Source organism: Garra rufa, chromosome 12 (genome assembly GCF_049309525.1).
Source record: "Garra rufa chromosome 12, GarRuf1.0, whole genome shotgun sequence".
Taxonomy (NCBI): Eukaryota; Metazoa; Chordata; class Actinopteri; order Cypriniformes; family Cyprinidae; genus Garra; species Garra rufa.
The window spans coordinates 36734830-36751357 of NC_133372.1; the positions used below are offsets into that span (position 1 = coordinate 36734830).

The window sequence follows — 16528 nt, forward strand, 5'->3', positions numbered from 1 at the left end:
TGTATAAGTTTCTTTCTTCTATTAAACATAAAAGAAGATATATCCAAAAATATGGGTAACCAAACTGTTTCTAGTATAGTATAGTATAGTATAGTATAGTATAGTATACTATAGTTTATGGAAGTCAGTAAGGAACCAGAAACGGCTTGGTTACCCACATTTTTTCAAAATATCTTCTTCAGAGAAAGACATTTTGATATTTAACAGAATTTTCATTTTAGCTGAGTCTATGTAAAGTAGTATGGAATATGCATAAACATTAAAAAAATAAACATTTTATTAAACAGTCCATGTTTACTTCAGTGAGTGACATCCATCTTTTTTGAGATCCAATTTCGAGTAAAATATTTAAACACTGCTTAAACAATGAAATGTCAGGTGGATCGCCTTGCATTGTGGTTAGTTGTGTTTGGAATGGAATACTAGCATACTGCATACTGCACAGTGTATACTGCTTACTATTTAAAATATACATTATATAAAAATGTTTCTAACTACATTGTTCAAGCGATATTATTATTGTAATTCAAAAGTGTGTTTAATTCAGCAATTAGTGTCTAGTTAATAAAATGCACTTTTAATCTAATTTTGTACTCTTAAAAGTCCAATCAAATAATATTACTACTAGTTTTTACAATCGAAACTGAATTCCATGGTGACAGCATTGCACTGTGGGATAGAGTTTTCAAACACAGTGTGCTCAGATTTATATTGAACATTTTGACAAATGTACAATAGTATGGTTATACGAACATTTGTATACTATGCATACTGGACAAACTGCAAATGAAATATTCAGGGTCAGTAAGATTTAGATCTTTTGATACTTGATACTTTTTTTCAGCAAGGACATCCCATTGATCAACCATGACAGGGAATTAATATAATATCTGCTTTACAATTAAACAAATTAATTACCATTTTAAATATGAAAATAGAATAGTTTTAAATTTTAATCATATTTCACAATATTACTGTTTTTACTGTAAGTAAATGCAGCCTTAGTGAGCTTCTTTCAAAACATTACAAAATATCTCTACAAAATATTAAAACTTTTAAACAGTAGTTTAGGTACTGTGCTCTTCTGAACACACTGAGACCTACATTAGTCATGTGTAAAGGAACAGATGGATGATTTGTGGGTAAATATGTGTGATTGTTTAGTCTGAAATATTTTCCCAGCAATTACACTCTGATTTAGTTTGAAGAAGTGCAAACACGAACATTTCAATCTCGTTTCATTCCACACTCCTAAGTTTGTATCAAGTCAATATGTGTTGTACGGTAGACTTTCTGTGATTCTCTGGACGTGCTTCAACATGCGGGGAGAAGCATCGATTAGTCATTGTATTCCAGAGGGCGGTCAGGAGAGGAAGGATCAGAGACTGATTACAAAGTCATCATGTCTTGACGCAAATATAAATGTGGCTCCGTGTGGTCAGAAGTTTTGTTCTGAAAGCAGATAGCTCTCGCCTTTTTTCCTATTGGTTTTGCAGCTCATTGCTCACGGCTCGTCTGGTCGGCACGCTTCTATCGCTCAACGTTTGATATTTTTGTCAATAAATCAGAGGAAAGCTCTCGGCGTAAAGCATGTTCTGTGAGCCATAGTAAATACATATTTATTTTAAAAAGCTGTGGCTGAAATTGTTTGATTTCTGAGCTGGCAGGTCTGCTGCGCTCATGTTTGATTTGTTCTGGGAGAAGGTCACAGCGGGTCTCTGCGTTATATATTTACATTGCTCTATTTATTTATCTATCATTCCTTCCATTCTATTCCTAGTTATTAAAAGCAAAGCAGCATTGTTTGTTGATGTACATCAAGGTCGATGAAGCACTCCTGAGAATTGTTTTCTCAAATCAGTTGCAAGGAAGTCTGACAAGACAATGAAATATAAGAATAAATCAAATTTTTGACATTTTTAGAAGAAAATGCAAATAGAGCAAAAGTCACTACCACAGCTGATAAGATGATGTGAATGGTTGCAGATGTGTTTACTTCCTATTTTTGCATAAACATAACCTTTATTTTAAGACTAGTCTAACCAGCTAGCAGTTAGCCAATAAGTAATCTGTTTTAATTTTACGATTCAAATTAAACCAATCTACAGTTGAAGTCAAAAGTTTACATACACCTTGCAGAATCTGCAAAATGTAAATTATTTTACCAAAGAGGGATCATACAAAATGCATGTTGTTTTTTTATTTAGTACTGACCCAAATATAGTATTTTACATAAAAGACATTTACATATAGTCCACAAAAGAAAATAATAGTTGAATTTTTAAAAATGACCCCGTTCAAAAGTTTACATACACTTGATTCTTAATAATGTGTTGTTTCCTAAATGATCCACAGCGTTTTTTTTTTTGTTTGTTTGTTTGTTTGTTTGTTTGTTTAGTGATAGTTGTTTATGAGTCCCTTGTCTGTCCTGAACAGTTAAACTGCCTGCTGTTCGTCAGAACAATCCTTCAGGTCGCACAAATTCTTTGGTTTTTCAGCGTTTTTGTGTATTTGAACCCTTTTCAACAATGACTTTAGAGCCATCTTTTCACACTGCAACTATTACAGAAGATTTAAATGCTCACTGATGCTTCAGAAGGAGAAATTATGCAAGGGGTGAGCCAGGGGTATAAACTTTTGAACGGAATAAGGATGTGTACATTTTCCTTATTTTGCCTCAATATCTTTCTTTTATATTTAGTACTGCCTTTTAGAAGCTACAGAAGATACTTATGTGTTTCCCTGGAGGCAAAATAAGTTAAATTTACCCTGATCTTCAATTTTAAGAAATACTTCTGGTAAATATTCCTTACAATAATGTTTTAATAACAATACAATTAGTAGTAGTAGTAGTAGTAGTAGTAGTAGTACTATCACTACAGTAATATATTTCTGTCACAATTTCTTCAAGTTAAACCAAACATTTTTGACGGGTTGTTGTGAAGACCTGCAAGTTTTTGTTTGTATATAATATGATATGTTTTTCTCCCAAGAAATGGTAAAATGCTCATAAAGTCACTCTCAGAGCAGTTCTTGAGATTATGTTTATGTGTTCATATACTCATATACATGGTGGCAGAGGCTGAAAACACTTCGAGCATCACAAGCAGTTCAGTATGTGTGCAGTAAACCAAACCGAAGGATTCATATTTAAATAGTATTTTGTGGCTTAAAATTCACAGACACTACTCCATATTGTGATTTGATTTAAATGTTCTGACTTACTTTTCACATTATACAGTTAATTCCATTTTTATAACTGGATTCCACGATTTTGTCCGCATAGGGCTCTAAACCAGACACTAGACCCTGTTTTAGGTTCCTCTTTCAAAATAAGTGTAAGAGGATTTTAGCATGTTTTAATATTTATTGCTATTATTTATTTTATTATTTTTGATATTTAATTTTACAGTACATAAATTATCACTTACAGTGCGCTTATCATCTCACACACCTCTCCTACACAACCCATGTAATTTTAGCTATCATTCTTATCTGCCATATACACGTTTAATACTGAGGGTTAGGGGAGGGTTATGAAAAATCCATAACCTGTGTATGAACAAGCACCTCTAATAAAAACCTGTTTGAGGAGAGCGAGAGAATCAGTTTTGTTTGTGCTGTTGCAGCTCTATTGCGAAGCCAGATCTCTAGCCAGGTTAGCATTTCAGTCAGACGCTATCAACATCTCTCCTCACATGATCCAGACAGCCCTCCGTAATCACATCTGCTCTTGCTGCCTTTTTTGGAAACGCTTTTTAATGTGTCGATAGCATCTTACATGTGTTGGATAATGATAAGGCCGCAGGTAAGAATTCAAACCAGGTTCCCTTTTACATCCTCTTTTACTTTACTCTTGGCCTTAATATAGCAGTATTCACTTGTGAATGTGGAGGTTTCATCTTTTAGAATCCCATTAGCTGAGTGTATCCTGTTGAAAAGTTGTTGAAGACTGTTTACAGATTTTCTAGAGTTTTCAGACTTTTTAAGAAAAGAAAAAGAAGCATACCTAGACAAATACTGGTTGTTTTTTAATGTTATTCTGTCTGGAATATTTGGGCAGAGTCTGGCTCTTTAAGAATTCCTTTTGGGGAGGCAGGAAGGAAGGAAGGTTGATGTATCCTTGAACATTAAAGCTCTGATCCAGTACCTGAGCAGACTCTGTGTCAGAGAACATGTCAGGTTAAAGACCATCTTTGCTTATTCTTTCATCTGTTCCAATAGACTGTCAGCTTCCCCACCCAAATACTCCAACCTAGTACAGTTCTATAATACATAGTTGAAGATTTTGGATGCTTCTATATCTCACACACCTCTCCTACTCAATCATTTTTAGCTGTGATTCATATCCGCCAAATACACATTTAATACTGAGGGTTAGGGGTTATGAAAAATCCATAACCTCTGTATGAACGAGCACCTCTAATAAAAACCTGTTTGAGGAGAGTGAGAGAATCTGTTTTGTTTGTTTGTACACACACACACACGCGCGCGCGCGCGCACACACACACACACACACACACACACACACACACACACACACACACACACACACACACACACACTACTGTTCAAAAGTTGTTTTGTTAAATATTTGTACAGTTTTCAATACATTTTAATATATTTTGCAATTTTATTTATTTATTTGATGTCAAAGCTGAGTTTTCAGGAGCCATTACTACAGTTTTCAGTGTCACATGATCCTTCAGAAATCATTTTAATACTGTATGTTGATTTGGCATTTACGACGTTTCAGTGCCACATTAAAAAATATAAAAATATAAAATTACGAGAATAAAGTCGAAATGTTTCAAGAATAAAGTCGAAATGTTTCAAGAATAAAGTCGAAATTACAAAAATTTAAATTGCAGCAATTAAAGTTATAATAATTTTAGAGTAATGCCTGCTCATGCAAATGGCCTGAATTGAGAGCACCGGGAGAAGTTGCCAGGTCACCAGAATTTATTTAAATATATGTGGGATTATTAGCAAAAATCATACCATGTGTTATACTCGCAGGGACAGTGTGCTTGAAAATAATGTTTCATGTCTTCGATTACATTCATTAGGCCTGTTTGTTGTGCGCCAGCCACCCAATAATAGCAATAAGCTTTGTGCTTTTAATATAAATCTAAATATCTCAGCTTTCAATATCTGTCAGTTCTATAATGTGCTTTCCACGCTCTTTAATGTGGCAGGACAGATCGCTGTATTCATGTAAATCAATCGTCTTTTCGATAACAATGAGACATTCGTTTCATTAAATTATACTGTTTTCTTTGAGAAAATTCCACCATCTTCTCCACAAAAACATCTGTGACATCCAATTGTTCATTCCTCACTTGTATTTGATTAAAAACAACAGTAAAAAGTTTTAAAGGTTGAAGTGGACTCCAACTCATTAACATATTATATTATCTTTTCTGAGGTATATCAGTGACTATTCATAAGTGGTTTCATTCACGGTATAATACACAATGGCCCAGTTTCACAGACAGGGCTTAGACTAAGCCAGGATTAGGCCAAAGTTCAATTAGGACATTGAAGTCATTTTTATAAATGTGCTTAGAAAAAAAAACATTTATATTATAATTATTTTACATTTAACGTCTCAGTAATCGCAATCAGTTTGTGCTTTGTTGCTTTCAATATACAGCTTAGCTTTATCATGTTTTATAAACGTAAAGGAACATCAGAAGAAAAGAAAAAACAATATATAAAAATTAAATGTGACAAATGTCTAACTATAATCAGAAAGATGACTGATTCACATGCCACTTAAACGGATACAAATACATTGATCTGTCACGCCACATTAAAGAGTGTGGAAAAACACATTATTGCAATAGACATATTGTTTGGATTTTGAATGCTGAGATATTGGAATATTTCCCAAAAACCGAAAAAAAAAAATTGACTTTATTCTCAAAATAATATGACTTTAATTTTTTTACATAGCACTGAAACGCCATTGTCGGCATTACATTTGGAATTTATAGTTTAAAGAAAATCTTTACTGTCAATTTTGATCAATTTGAATTAATCCTTGCTGGATAAAAGTATCAATTATCAAAAATAAAGTACCTCAAACCATTTGTATATAACATATATTTGTAATTTCATAAACAGCATTGTTATAGCAAGCTGTCATTGGTTGTTGACATTTGTTCCAACAATTTTGATTTACCGTTGCAGGCGGACCATCTCAGAGGACGGCACCCTCAGGATCACCAATGTCACTAAATCCGACGCAGGGAGGTACACTTGTGTCGCCAGAAACCCCTTCGGTACATCCAGCAGTTCTGGGACGTTAGTGGTCAAAGGTAAAGCACCTTTCACATTTCACAAACAGCACATTTCTCTTGCTTCTTAGCGGACGCCTTAAACCGGATGAGAACCAGTGGAAAAACAGTGAGCAACCCAAGCATGAAATTGATAATGAAATATATAGTTGTTTTATGTTCCTGCCGGTTTGACAGAGGTATAACTCATCCAAGCTTTTGTCATGTGTGAGTTATTGGTCCAGCCGTTGGTGTGAAAAAAAATCGGAGCCGTCCACAGCACCGGGAGCGGATTTCATCCTCGTCTCTCCAGTCATTTTCTGCATGTTAAATTAAAAATATGCTGCTGTTGCAAGTTTTTTTTTTCTTCTCAATTTACTCGTTTAATATATTATGGCATTACATATGCATGTTTTGTTGGACACTTTGATGACTTTAACTAGAAGACAGATTTTATAATTTTGTGGGTGTTTAAAATGAGGCAGATTCCCTTTTTTGATGAGTGAGTGAATCAACAAATGTCTACTGAATAAACTTCATCTACAATTGTAGCTGGTTTAACCTGGTCTAGCTGCTATCCTGGGCTGCTTTTCAGTTGCTTTAGCTGGCTGGTCATCTAGTTTCCAATATTTATTCATAACTGAAGCTTCTTTTTTGACAGAACCGACCAAGATTACAGTCCCTCCTTTGAGTATGGATGCAACAGTGGGGGAGAGCATTGTCTTGCCATGTGAAGTATCTAAGGACTCCACTCTCCACCCCGTCTTCAAGTGGTTCTTCAACGGGAAACTCATCGATTTCAGTAGACACGATCACTTCGGAATGATTGGAGGGGTGAGTTTCTGTCAGTCATTATAATTCAAAGCTACAAATGCTGAATTTCTGAATTACTGTAGCCTTGGATTCCTCTTTGAAATCACTCGGGGTAGAGGAATGCGAATCAGGAATGATTGGGATCTCTAGGTGTTTTAACATTTCTTTTTTTTAGCTCAGCTAGCAATGGGGGGAACTTGAGTACAAGGGCACCTGGCTGCTCTCTGAGCATAGAGGCACAAATCTGTCTGATTACAGGATTTACATCGCACTCTGTTTAACACACAGTGAACCTCAAATAGCTATCCACAGGACCCACTCTCTCACTGTGTAGATCATCCACAGAGCTTTTAAGTTGCCAAGTATTGCTTTTGAGAGCCTGGAGAGACTGATGAACAAATGCACGGATGCCAGCCTCTCACTAACAGCAGAAGGATTGCTTGTCCATGCGAGTTGAAATAATATCTTAACTGAAGAGCCAATCAAATATGAGAGCTTTTGCTACTGCCGTTTGTTTCTTGATGCTTTTCAAATATTACCTAACTACAGAAATGAAAATATGTTTTAATTTGGAGACTATAAAGTCATAGTATTACCTTAAAAAAGTAAAAACTATTAGAATTTCCGTTTCAGATAAATGTTTTTTTGAACTTTCTATTCATTTAAGAATCTTATTAGTAATAAACAAATATGTGACCATAAGTAGCACGGTATATTTGTTGCAATAGCCAAAAATACATTGTATGGGTCATAATTATCGATTTTTTTTTTATGCCAAAAATCATTAGGATATTAAGTAAAGAGCATGTCCCATTAAGATATTGCATTGCTAAGAACTTCATTTGGACAAGTTTAAAGGAGATTTTCTCAATATTTCGATTTTTTTTGCTCCCTCATAAATATTGTCCTATTCTAACAAACCATACATTCATGGAAAGCTTATTTATTCAGCTTTCAGATCTCAGTTTCAAAAAATTGACCCTTACAACTGGTTTTGTGGTCCAGGGTGACTTATTTCTTGAACTGAGTATTAAATCAGCATATTAGAATGATTTTTAAAGGATCATGTGACACTGAAGACTAAAATAATGGCTGCTGAAAATTCAGCTTTGCTATCAAAGAATAAATTACATTTTAAAATATATTAAAATAGAAAATGGTTATTTTAAATCACAATAATATTTCAGAATATTAGTAGTTTTACTGTATTTTTAATTAAACAAATGCAGCCTTGGTGAGCATTAAAGACTTCTTTCAAAAGCATTTTTAAAGTAGTGTACAGTAATAGACCACTATTTGTAATTGGCTGTTCAATTATTTACTCATCTGCAGCATAATGTTTTTTTAATTATCCCACTTTGGTGCAATTTCTTTCAAATATACTATGGTAATTCTACAAATGGTATATTTTACAAGTGTTAAGTACTTAACAATAGCATTTGCATACCATAATAGGGGCTATATAGATTGCTATATAGAAATTACAAATTACAAAAAAAAACTTTTGTTTTTCATATAATACTCTTTTTTTTAAAGGGCTCTTCTGGGGATCTTATGATCAGGAATGTGCAGCTGAAGCACTCTGGGAAGTACGTCTGCATGGTGCATACAGCAGTGGACAGCGTGTCTGCAGCGGCAGACTTAATTGTCAGAGGTATGTGCGCATCTCCCCCCTCCGAGGCTGTTCAGTATTCTGCACTTTTCTGAGCATTTATCAAATATAAATTAAAAAGGCCTCACAATTTTCCCCGCTATTTCTATTTTATTCCGTTATTCAGCTCTTGAAGTAATGACTACAGGAGTATCTGAAATCAATGCATTAATTCCCTGCTTCGTGCTCTTTAGAACCTTTTGTATTTCCATCATCAAGTGAAGGATCTCTCTCCCTGGTTCTGAATATTAAGCATGTCGCCTTTTGTGGGCAGACTTGTCTCACATCGCAAGGTGCTTGGTCACCTTGCTGTGCCCTTCTCTGATGAGGATACGCAGCAAGTTTGAGTCCTTTTTGTCTCGTGTTGTCAGGGCCCCCTGGTGCACCGGTGGGTGTGTTGGTGGGGGACGTTACGGACAGGACTGCTCAGCTCTCGTGGGGCCCCGGACCTGACAACCACAGTCCTGTTACCCTCTACATCGTGCAAGCTAGGACCCCTTTCTCTATCGGCTGGCAGGCAGTCAAAACTGGTATAGTAGTCTCTTTACTTTTATTATAGAAAACCAGTTCATGTGATTTTTATTGTAACTTTATTGTGATTGAACCAACCCTTACAAAAAAGTACACTGTCATAATTTCAAAATAAATACTACAGTAAAAACCTTTACGGATAAATTGGTTATCAGTTAAATTCACTGACAATATCCACCTTTTTCTTCATGTAAGAGCGGGAGCGGCCATTTGTAAATTGTATGGGTCTGGCTTCCAGTCTCATCCGCATCCAGCTGTTTTTAGCTGTACAAAACAGCTAATTTTGCTACTTGATATTGCAAATTGGTGTGTCTTACCATATTATTTTAATGCATTATCTTAATTATGAACACACTAGTTTATAGTGCAAACAGTTTTACCGTTTACTGCACGTAGTTATTCTTCTTGTTAAAACTAATAAATCAAATTTAGTTTTTGGAAATGTCAAGTCATAATATTATGTTTAAGTCATATCATAATTTACTGTAGAAAAAAAAACGTAATTGACATTCTCAAAATTTCATCCTTACATTTGTTATTTTTTTAACTCAAATTATTCAAGTTAAATCCATAAAACATATATATAAAAAAAAAATATATATAAAAATATATATATATAAGACGTTAAGATGTCTGCGTCAAAAGAAATTTACAAAAGTGATTTTATGTCCATAGAAAGCATATTAAATGTAAGTAAAGTGTCTACTTTTAAGTTTTCAAATACGTTTTTGAAGAATAAAATGTCGAAATTTGGTTTAAATAATGTTACATTGTTAGTCAGTGTAACACAATATTTATGTAAAAATTCAAACAACATGCTTATTCTGACTTGTACATATTAAAATATATAAAAGAATAAGGTAGCATATTACATTTTATTATGTTTTAAACAAATAAAAAATTCTTACTGACAAATTGGAAAAACCTAGGATAGTGGCAAATTTTAAAAATACTAAGTAATTAGTTTTTGGGGTGAAAGTAACTCATTTTTTAATGTCAGAAATTGATTTTTGTTGTAAAAAATGCCTAACAAGACTGTTACACTAAATTACATTTTAGTGGGTCTTCCGTAAATTAGAGAAAAATGTATGATATTTATTTTTTACTCAGAAAAACAAAAACAAAAATGCAATTAAATTGAACAGAAAATGTTTTAATATTTTTTGGGAAAAACGACAACAATTTAAAGCAGTATTACACTTATTGTTTTTATGCGTACATAAATCTTTGTAAAATAATTTTTTTTTTTTACCATAAATTTTATTTTATTTTTTCACATTATTTTATCAGATGACAATACCATGGTACTTTGGTACTATCTATATACCATAATACCATATTCATATAATATGAAATGAATTAGCACAAATTTTTCTTAATTATTTACTAATGTGGCACAACAATGTCAGATTTGTGTAATTATTTGTGGTTAAATCTATAATCAATAGATAGATAGATGCAAATGTTTTTATTAAATATACTGTGAAAGATAAAAAAAAAAGAAACAGGCAATTGCTAAGATGGACCGAAATATATCTGCAGAAGTAAATGCAAAATAATTATGCTAGGCTATTCATTTGTGCAGATGGGCATTGATGTGTTTTGCCAAATTTTCTTTAATCCTAGTTCCTGATTCTGTGCCTGGACAGATGATTCATGCGACGGCGGTGAATCTAAATCCGTGGGTAGATTATGAATTTAGAGTTGTGGCTATCAACAACGTGGGGGTGGGGGAACCCAGTGTGCCGTCCAAACCGGTTCGCACCAAAGCTGCAGGTATGTGTTCATCCCTCTCGATTCCATATCTGTCATCTCTAATACATCAGGAAGGAGAAAATGTAATTTAATTCTATAATTAGTTTAAATCACCGGGAGTGACTCCTCGTAATAGAGTTCAGGCATGAGAAATAAACACTTGTGCATTCACACCGGTTTTCCTGGGAACATCCAAATTGCAAAATAATTTACAGACAATTAGGACACAAATTAAGTGCACCGAAAACGGAATGGCATCACAGAAGGGCTGGCGTTTTTAGTTAATTAGTTTGAAACCGCAAGAAAATGTGGTTGCACGGAAATTTAGAAGAAAATAAAAAAGTAGCTTGTGTAGCTATATTCTTTAACGCAAGATCTAACCCTGCTGTGCTCAGCGGCTGGACATCAGCGATCAGGAAATGCAGCTATCAATAATTCATGTCAACATCAACAAAAATTGAGTGGACTTCTCCCATATTCTATGAGGCAGTAACACTTGAAAGGCTCTATTTTAAGCTCAGGTACTGCATACAAATGCTTCGATCGCTGATTCACAAATAGACGCAGGCTTCATCACACAATCCCAAGTGAAAATGACATGCAAACAGCTGTTGTCTTACAGAACAGAATTATTCAGCAAATAAAACTTAGCTCATAAAGAGACACACTGCATTTGCTAGTATTTTACAGTATTTAACAGATATATCTATACTGTAAAATCAAAAACAGGTCATTTTCTGTCATAGTTACTGATAAAAAGTTATCATATTGCACTGCACTGTGGGACAATAGTGTAAACAGTCACAATTATGGTTATTAGTTTTCCCTTTGGCTGGGGAATTGGGTATTATTTACTTTTAATTAATTTTCATTGCAGCCAGTGTAAATATGTTACAAAAGAACACTGTTTACTTTATACTATATGAGAAACAATATTTAGCAATATTTAGTGATGTATAATGGTCTTGTATATCAAAACGGTTGGTCATTTTCTAAAAAATAAAAATAAAAAATGTATATACTTTTCAACCACAAATGCTCATCTTGCACTAGCTCTACTATATATATATATATATATATATATATATATATATATATATAATTTTTTTTTTTTTTTTTGGAATATGACTGATCATTTCACTAGATAAGACCCTTATTCTTCAGCTGGGATCGTGTAGAGCCCTCTGAAGCTGCACTGAAACAGCAGTTTGGACCTTCAACCCCTTCAAAAGAAACCCTGGTGAAAAAAAAACAGCATATATTGGTTAGGTATGGTTTGAAGCATGGCTGCTGGTTTAAGTTGATTTAAGCTGGTCCTTAGCTGATCATGTGCTGGTCCTAAGCAACCAGCTTCTGCTCAGGACCAGCTTAGGACCAGTTCAGTTCAATTTCAGTTCAATTTTATTTATATAGCACATTTAAAAACAACCAAAGTCCTTAATGTCTGGAAAACAAACTCACACACTAACAAGCCAAATACAGTAGAAAAAGTCACAATGTCTCAACTCAGCTTGAAATAAAAGCTATAGAACAGCCTGAGCAGTTCTTATGTGTACAGGTAAGCTATTCCACAAATTAACCACCACTGATGAGCCCATGGTCACCTATATTTTTTAACCTGGCTCTCGGAAGCATCAAGGAGCACCTGATTGGCAACCTCAGTGCTTCAACAGGAGTATGGACATGTAAAAGCTCTGACAAATAAGCAGGCACCAACCCATTTAAAATCTTATAAACACACAATAAAACCTTGAAATCAATCCTGAAGCGGACAGAAAGCCAGTGAAGTGAAGCTAAGACTGAAGTAATGTGCTCATACTTTTTTGTCCCAGTTAGAAGACAAGCTGCTGCATTTTGGACTAACTGTAAACATTGAAGAGACGACTGATCCAAACCAAAATATGAAGAGTTACAGTAGTCTAGTCTAGACGTTATGAAAGCATGAATTACACTTTCAAACTCCTTAGGCGGCAGGTAGGACCAGCTTAAACCAGCAGTCATCCTATAAAACATACCTAACCAGCATATGCTGGTAGAGCCCTGCACAGGCCTTAAATCTAAGCCCTAGCCTGGCCCTGGCCCGAGACGCACAGGCTGTAGCCCAGCCCTTGTCCAACAGCTTATCAAAATTTTTGGCCCGAGTCAGACCCGAAGCCCGTCTTTTTTTCCGCCAAACAGCTTACAGCCATTAAAATAGACCAGATTTGTATTTAATAGAAAGTTGATGTTTTTTCGTTTTGTTTTTTATCAGAATAATTTAGAGAAATGTTTGGAGTTTTTTGTTTGTTTGTTTTTTAAATGTAAGTTTTAGTGACATCGATATCCAAGCGGTATGTGGTCCACAGTGAGTTTGCTCAATTTAACCTATATATCAAATCAAAACTTGACTAGTCTACAATACAATCCACAGATATAAAACAAACATCAATATATCACAATGTTAGATTTAAAGTTTATTATCACCATCTCAGAACGAAGGCATTTCGAACAAAAATAGAGAGCAGGGCAGGCAGCTCTGCTGCGCAAAACCGGAACATGCAAAGTCGCAGTGGTCAAGTAAACGAATAATGAACAAATATATAAAGAATAAATAATAATATAGAAAACTTCAAAAACACAATTTTACCACTAAAAATGGCTATTCTTCTTATTTACATCTAATGAAAATCTCTGATGGAAATCTCGAGTTAGGCATCACTGGTGCTTCTGGACCGCACGCATTAGATCTCATTAAACTTTTTTAAAAGTTTTTTCTAAAGCAGGCCCGAAGCCTGATAAGCGTGCGAGCTATGACGTGAAAATTGGCCCGAAGCCCAGCCCTAGGGGCATAAAAAAGTCGGGGCCCGACGGGCTCAAATGCAGGGCTCTAAAGAATGGCATGAATGTCTTGGATAACATGGGTTTGAGTAAATTATCAGAACCTTTAGGTTGGTCTAACTGGTCTCTGACCATGTGTTCGGCTAAAAGGTGCATAAAACCTCAATAAAACCAGGATGAGAGACATGCTATAAGATGATGGTCTATGAAAAGACCATTGAGCCGCACCTCAGGAAAAGGAAGTGTTTGTTCGGATTTGCCGCTAGTCCCACAGGTATAAAGCCTGTTTCTTCTGTTCTGTTGTCTGTTGTCTGTTCTCTGTTCTGGCTGGCAGATCCTGAAGTCGCCCCAGCTAACGTGAGTGGAGGTGGAGGAAGCCGAGGCGAACTCGTGATTGTTTGGGAGGTGAGCTCAGCGTCTTTATTGTGACAGGAGCGTTTTCAAACCAGTCTTCTCTTGTGAATCGGATTCTGAGGGAATTCTCCACGGTGACGTGGTTTAAATTAGACAAGGTTTAATTAAAAGGCAGCGCTGTCGTCTTTGCTCTTTGCCTCAGTGGGATTGCTCCCTCTGGTATGTAAATCATAATGAAGACGCAGATATGAGACAGCTTTCATACCAGTAAATCTGAAATGACAATGTTTATCAATGGCTTTCTCGTAATCTCACCGGCTGTCACGGCAGATATTCAACGTCGTGTTTAAATACAGTATTACTTTCAAAATACGCCACGTTTTTCACTAAGTCCAGAGGTTTCTTGACTGACACAGTAGTGCTTAAATCTGTCAACTTTATTTACTTACATTCACTGGATTTCAGATTATGTGAGCAACAATGTAAACCTACCACGGAAAATTACTTGTCAACTTGCAGTAATGTAACGCCATGTCAGCTGAATGATTTTCCTTTAATGCATTTTTGAGGGACTAATATTATTGCTCACACTTTGAACAACCCTATTACCCTATGAAACTTTCCCTTGTAAATCGCCCCGCATCGTTTGTGCTACAGGCATGAGTGACATATCAAATCACAGGACTTGCTGAGGAGAACAGCGCTTGCTGTTGTTTTTTCGAAGCGTTTATTATACTGATAAAATTACTCATACAGTGCCCACTTTATGTATATATATATATAAATATACACTGTATATATATCCCCTTGATTCTTAATACTGTGTTCTTACCTGAATGATCCACAGCTGTTTTTTTTTTGTTGTTTTTTGTTTTTTTCTTTAGTGATAATCGTTCATGAGTCCCTTGTTAAACTGCCTGCTGTTCTTCAGAAAAATTCTTCAGGTCCCACAAATTTCAGCATTTTTGTGTTTTTAAACCCTTTCCAACAATGACTGTATGGTTTTGAGATCCATCTTTTCACACTGAGAACAAATAGGGGACTCATATGCAACTATTCCAGAAGGTTCAAATGCTCGCTGATGCTTCAGAAGGAAACATGGTGCATTAAGAGCCAGGGGTGAAAACTTTTTGAATTTAACTTATTTTGTCTTCTGGGGAACATGTAAGCATCTTCTGTAGCTTCTGAAGGGCAGTACTAAAGGAAGAAAATATGATATTTAGAAAAAATAAGAAAAATGTACACATCTCCATTCTGTTCAAAAGTTTTCACCCCCGGCTCCTAATGCATCGTTTTTCCTTCTGAAGCGTCAGTGAACATTTGAACCTTTTGTTATAGCTGTATATGAGTCCCTCAGTTGCCCTCAATGTGAAAAGATGGATCTTAAAATCATATAATCATTTTTCGAAAGGTTTCAAATACTTAAAAAAACTTTTGAATGGGGTCATTTTTATAAATTCAACTATTATTTTCATTATGTAAACAACTTTTATGTGAAATATCTTATACAAGTCAGTACAAAATAAACAATTACATGCATTTTATATGATCCCTCTTAGGAGGATGTAAACTTGATCTTATTTTTATTTATTATTTTTATTTTTTAAAGTCACGCATTCTGCTGTTAAACATGATTTGATCAGATTCTGGAAAAAAAAAATTTAGCATTTAAATCCTCGTAATATTAAATATTTGTATGTATATTTTACAACAAACAAAATTTCAATTGTAGTTCTTTCACTCGTTAAAGGCATTAAGTACATGTAGGGCTGTCGCGATAACCGCAATATCGCAATACCGCGCTATTGACGTGCATAACCGCAGAGGAATGCAACAACCGCAGCAACCGCGATATTTGCCTGTTTTCTTTTTTCCTAAGGATTTGCCCTTCTCACTTAATGCCTGTGTGCTGAATATTAAATTAGTAATAAGTTAGTAATGATAACATAATGTGTTTATTATGAGGCTCAGTAGATATGCACTTAACAAGCCTAAACAGACAGCGAATGAGAGAGAGATCGACTGAGCTTGTGCTGATTACCTGCGTCTGTCTTTCAGATTGAGTCAGGTATGTATGTGAAACTAGCTTGTCATGTCCAAGGAAAGTGAAATCTCTGTCTTAACATCGATGCTCTGCTCAGCTGAGCCTTTAAAAGTGGCGATTAAAGTTAAAATGATTTTAACATCGTGTTTCATTACGTCTCTCTTTGAATAAATAAGCGTTTTTGAACGTATAGTAGTTGAATGAACGGATTAAAGACTTACTCAAAGATAGTCTCTTGCCTCCATCTTGTGGCGTAAAAATGAAACTGCAGTGACTGACAGC

The 16528-nt window shown here is 35.0% G+C and overlaps 1 protein-coding gene across 1 annotated transcript in view; it reads left to right on the top strand.

Annotated features, from left to right (window-relative positions):
• Positions 1–16528, top strand: part of cntn6 (contactin 6) — a 120166-nt gene that overhangs the window by 91194 nt on the left and 12444 nt on the right. The window contains exons 12-17 of the mRNA XM_073851635.1: positions 6196–6323; positions 6943–7115; positions 8631–8748; positions 9117–9275; positions 10903–11052; positions 14183–14253. Of these exons, the coding sequence (XP_073707736.1) occupies positions 6196–6323; positions 6943–7115; positions 8631–8748; positions 9117–9275; positions 10903–11052; positions 14183–14253 (799 nt within the window). The remainder of the gene's footprint in view (positions 1–6195; positions 6324–6942; positions 7116–8630; positions 8749–9116; positions 9276–10902; positions 11053–14182; positions 14254–16528) is intronic.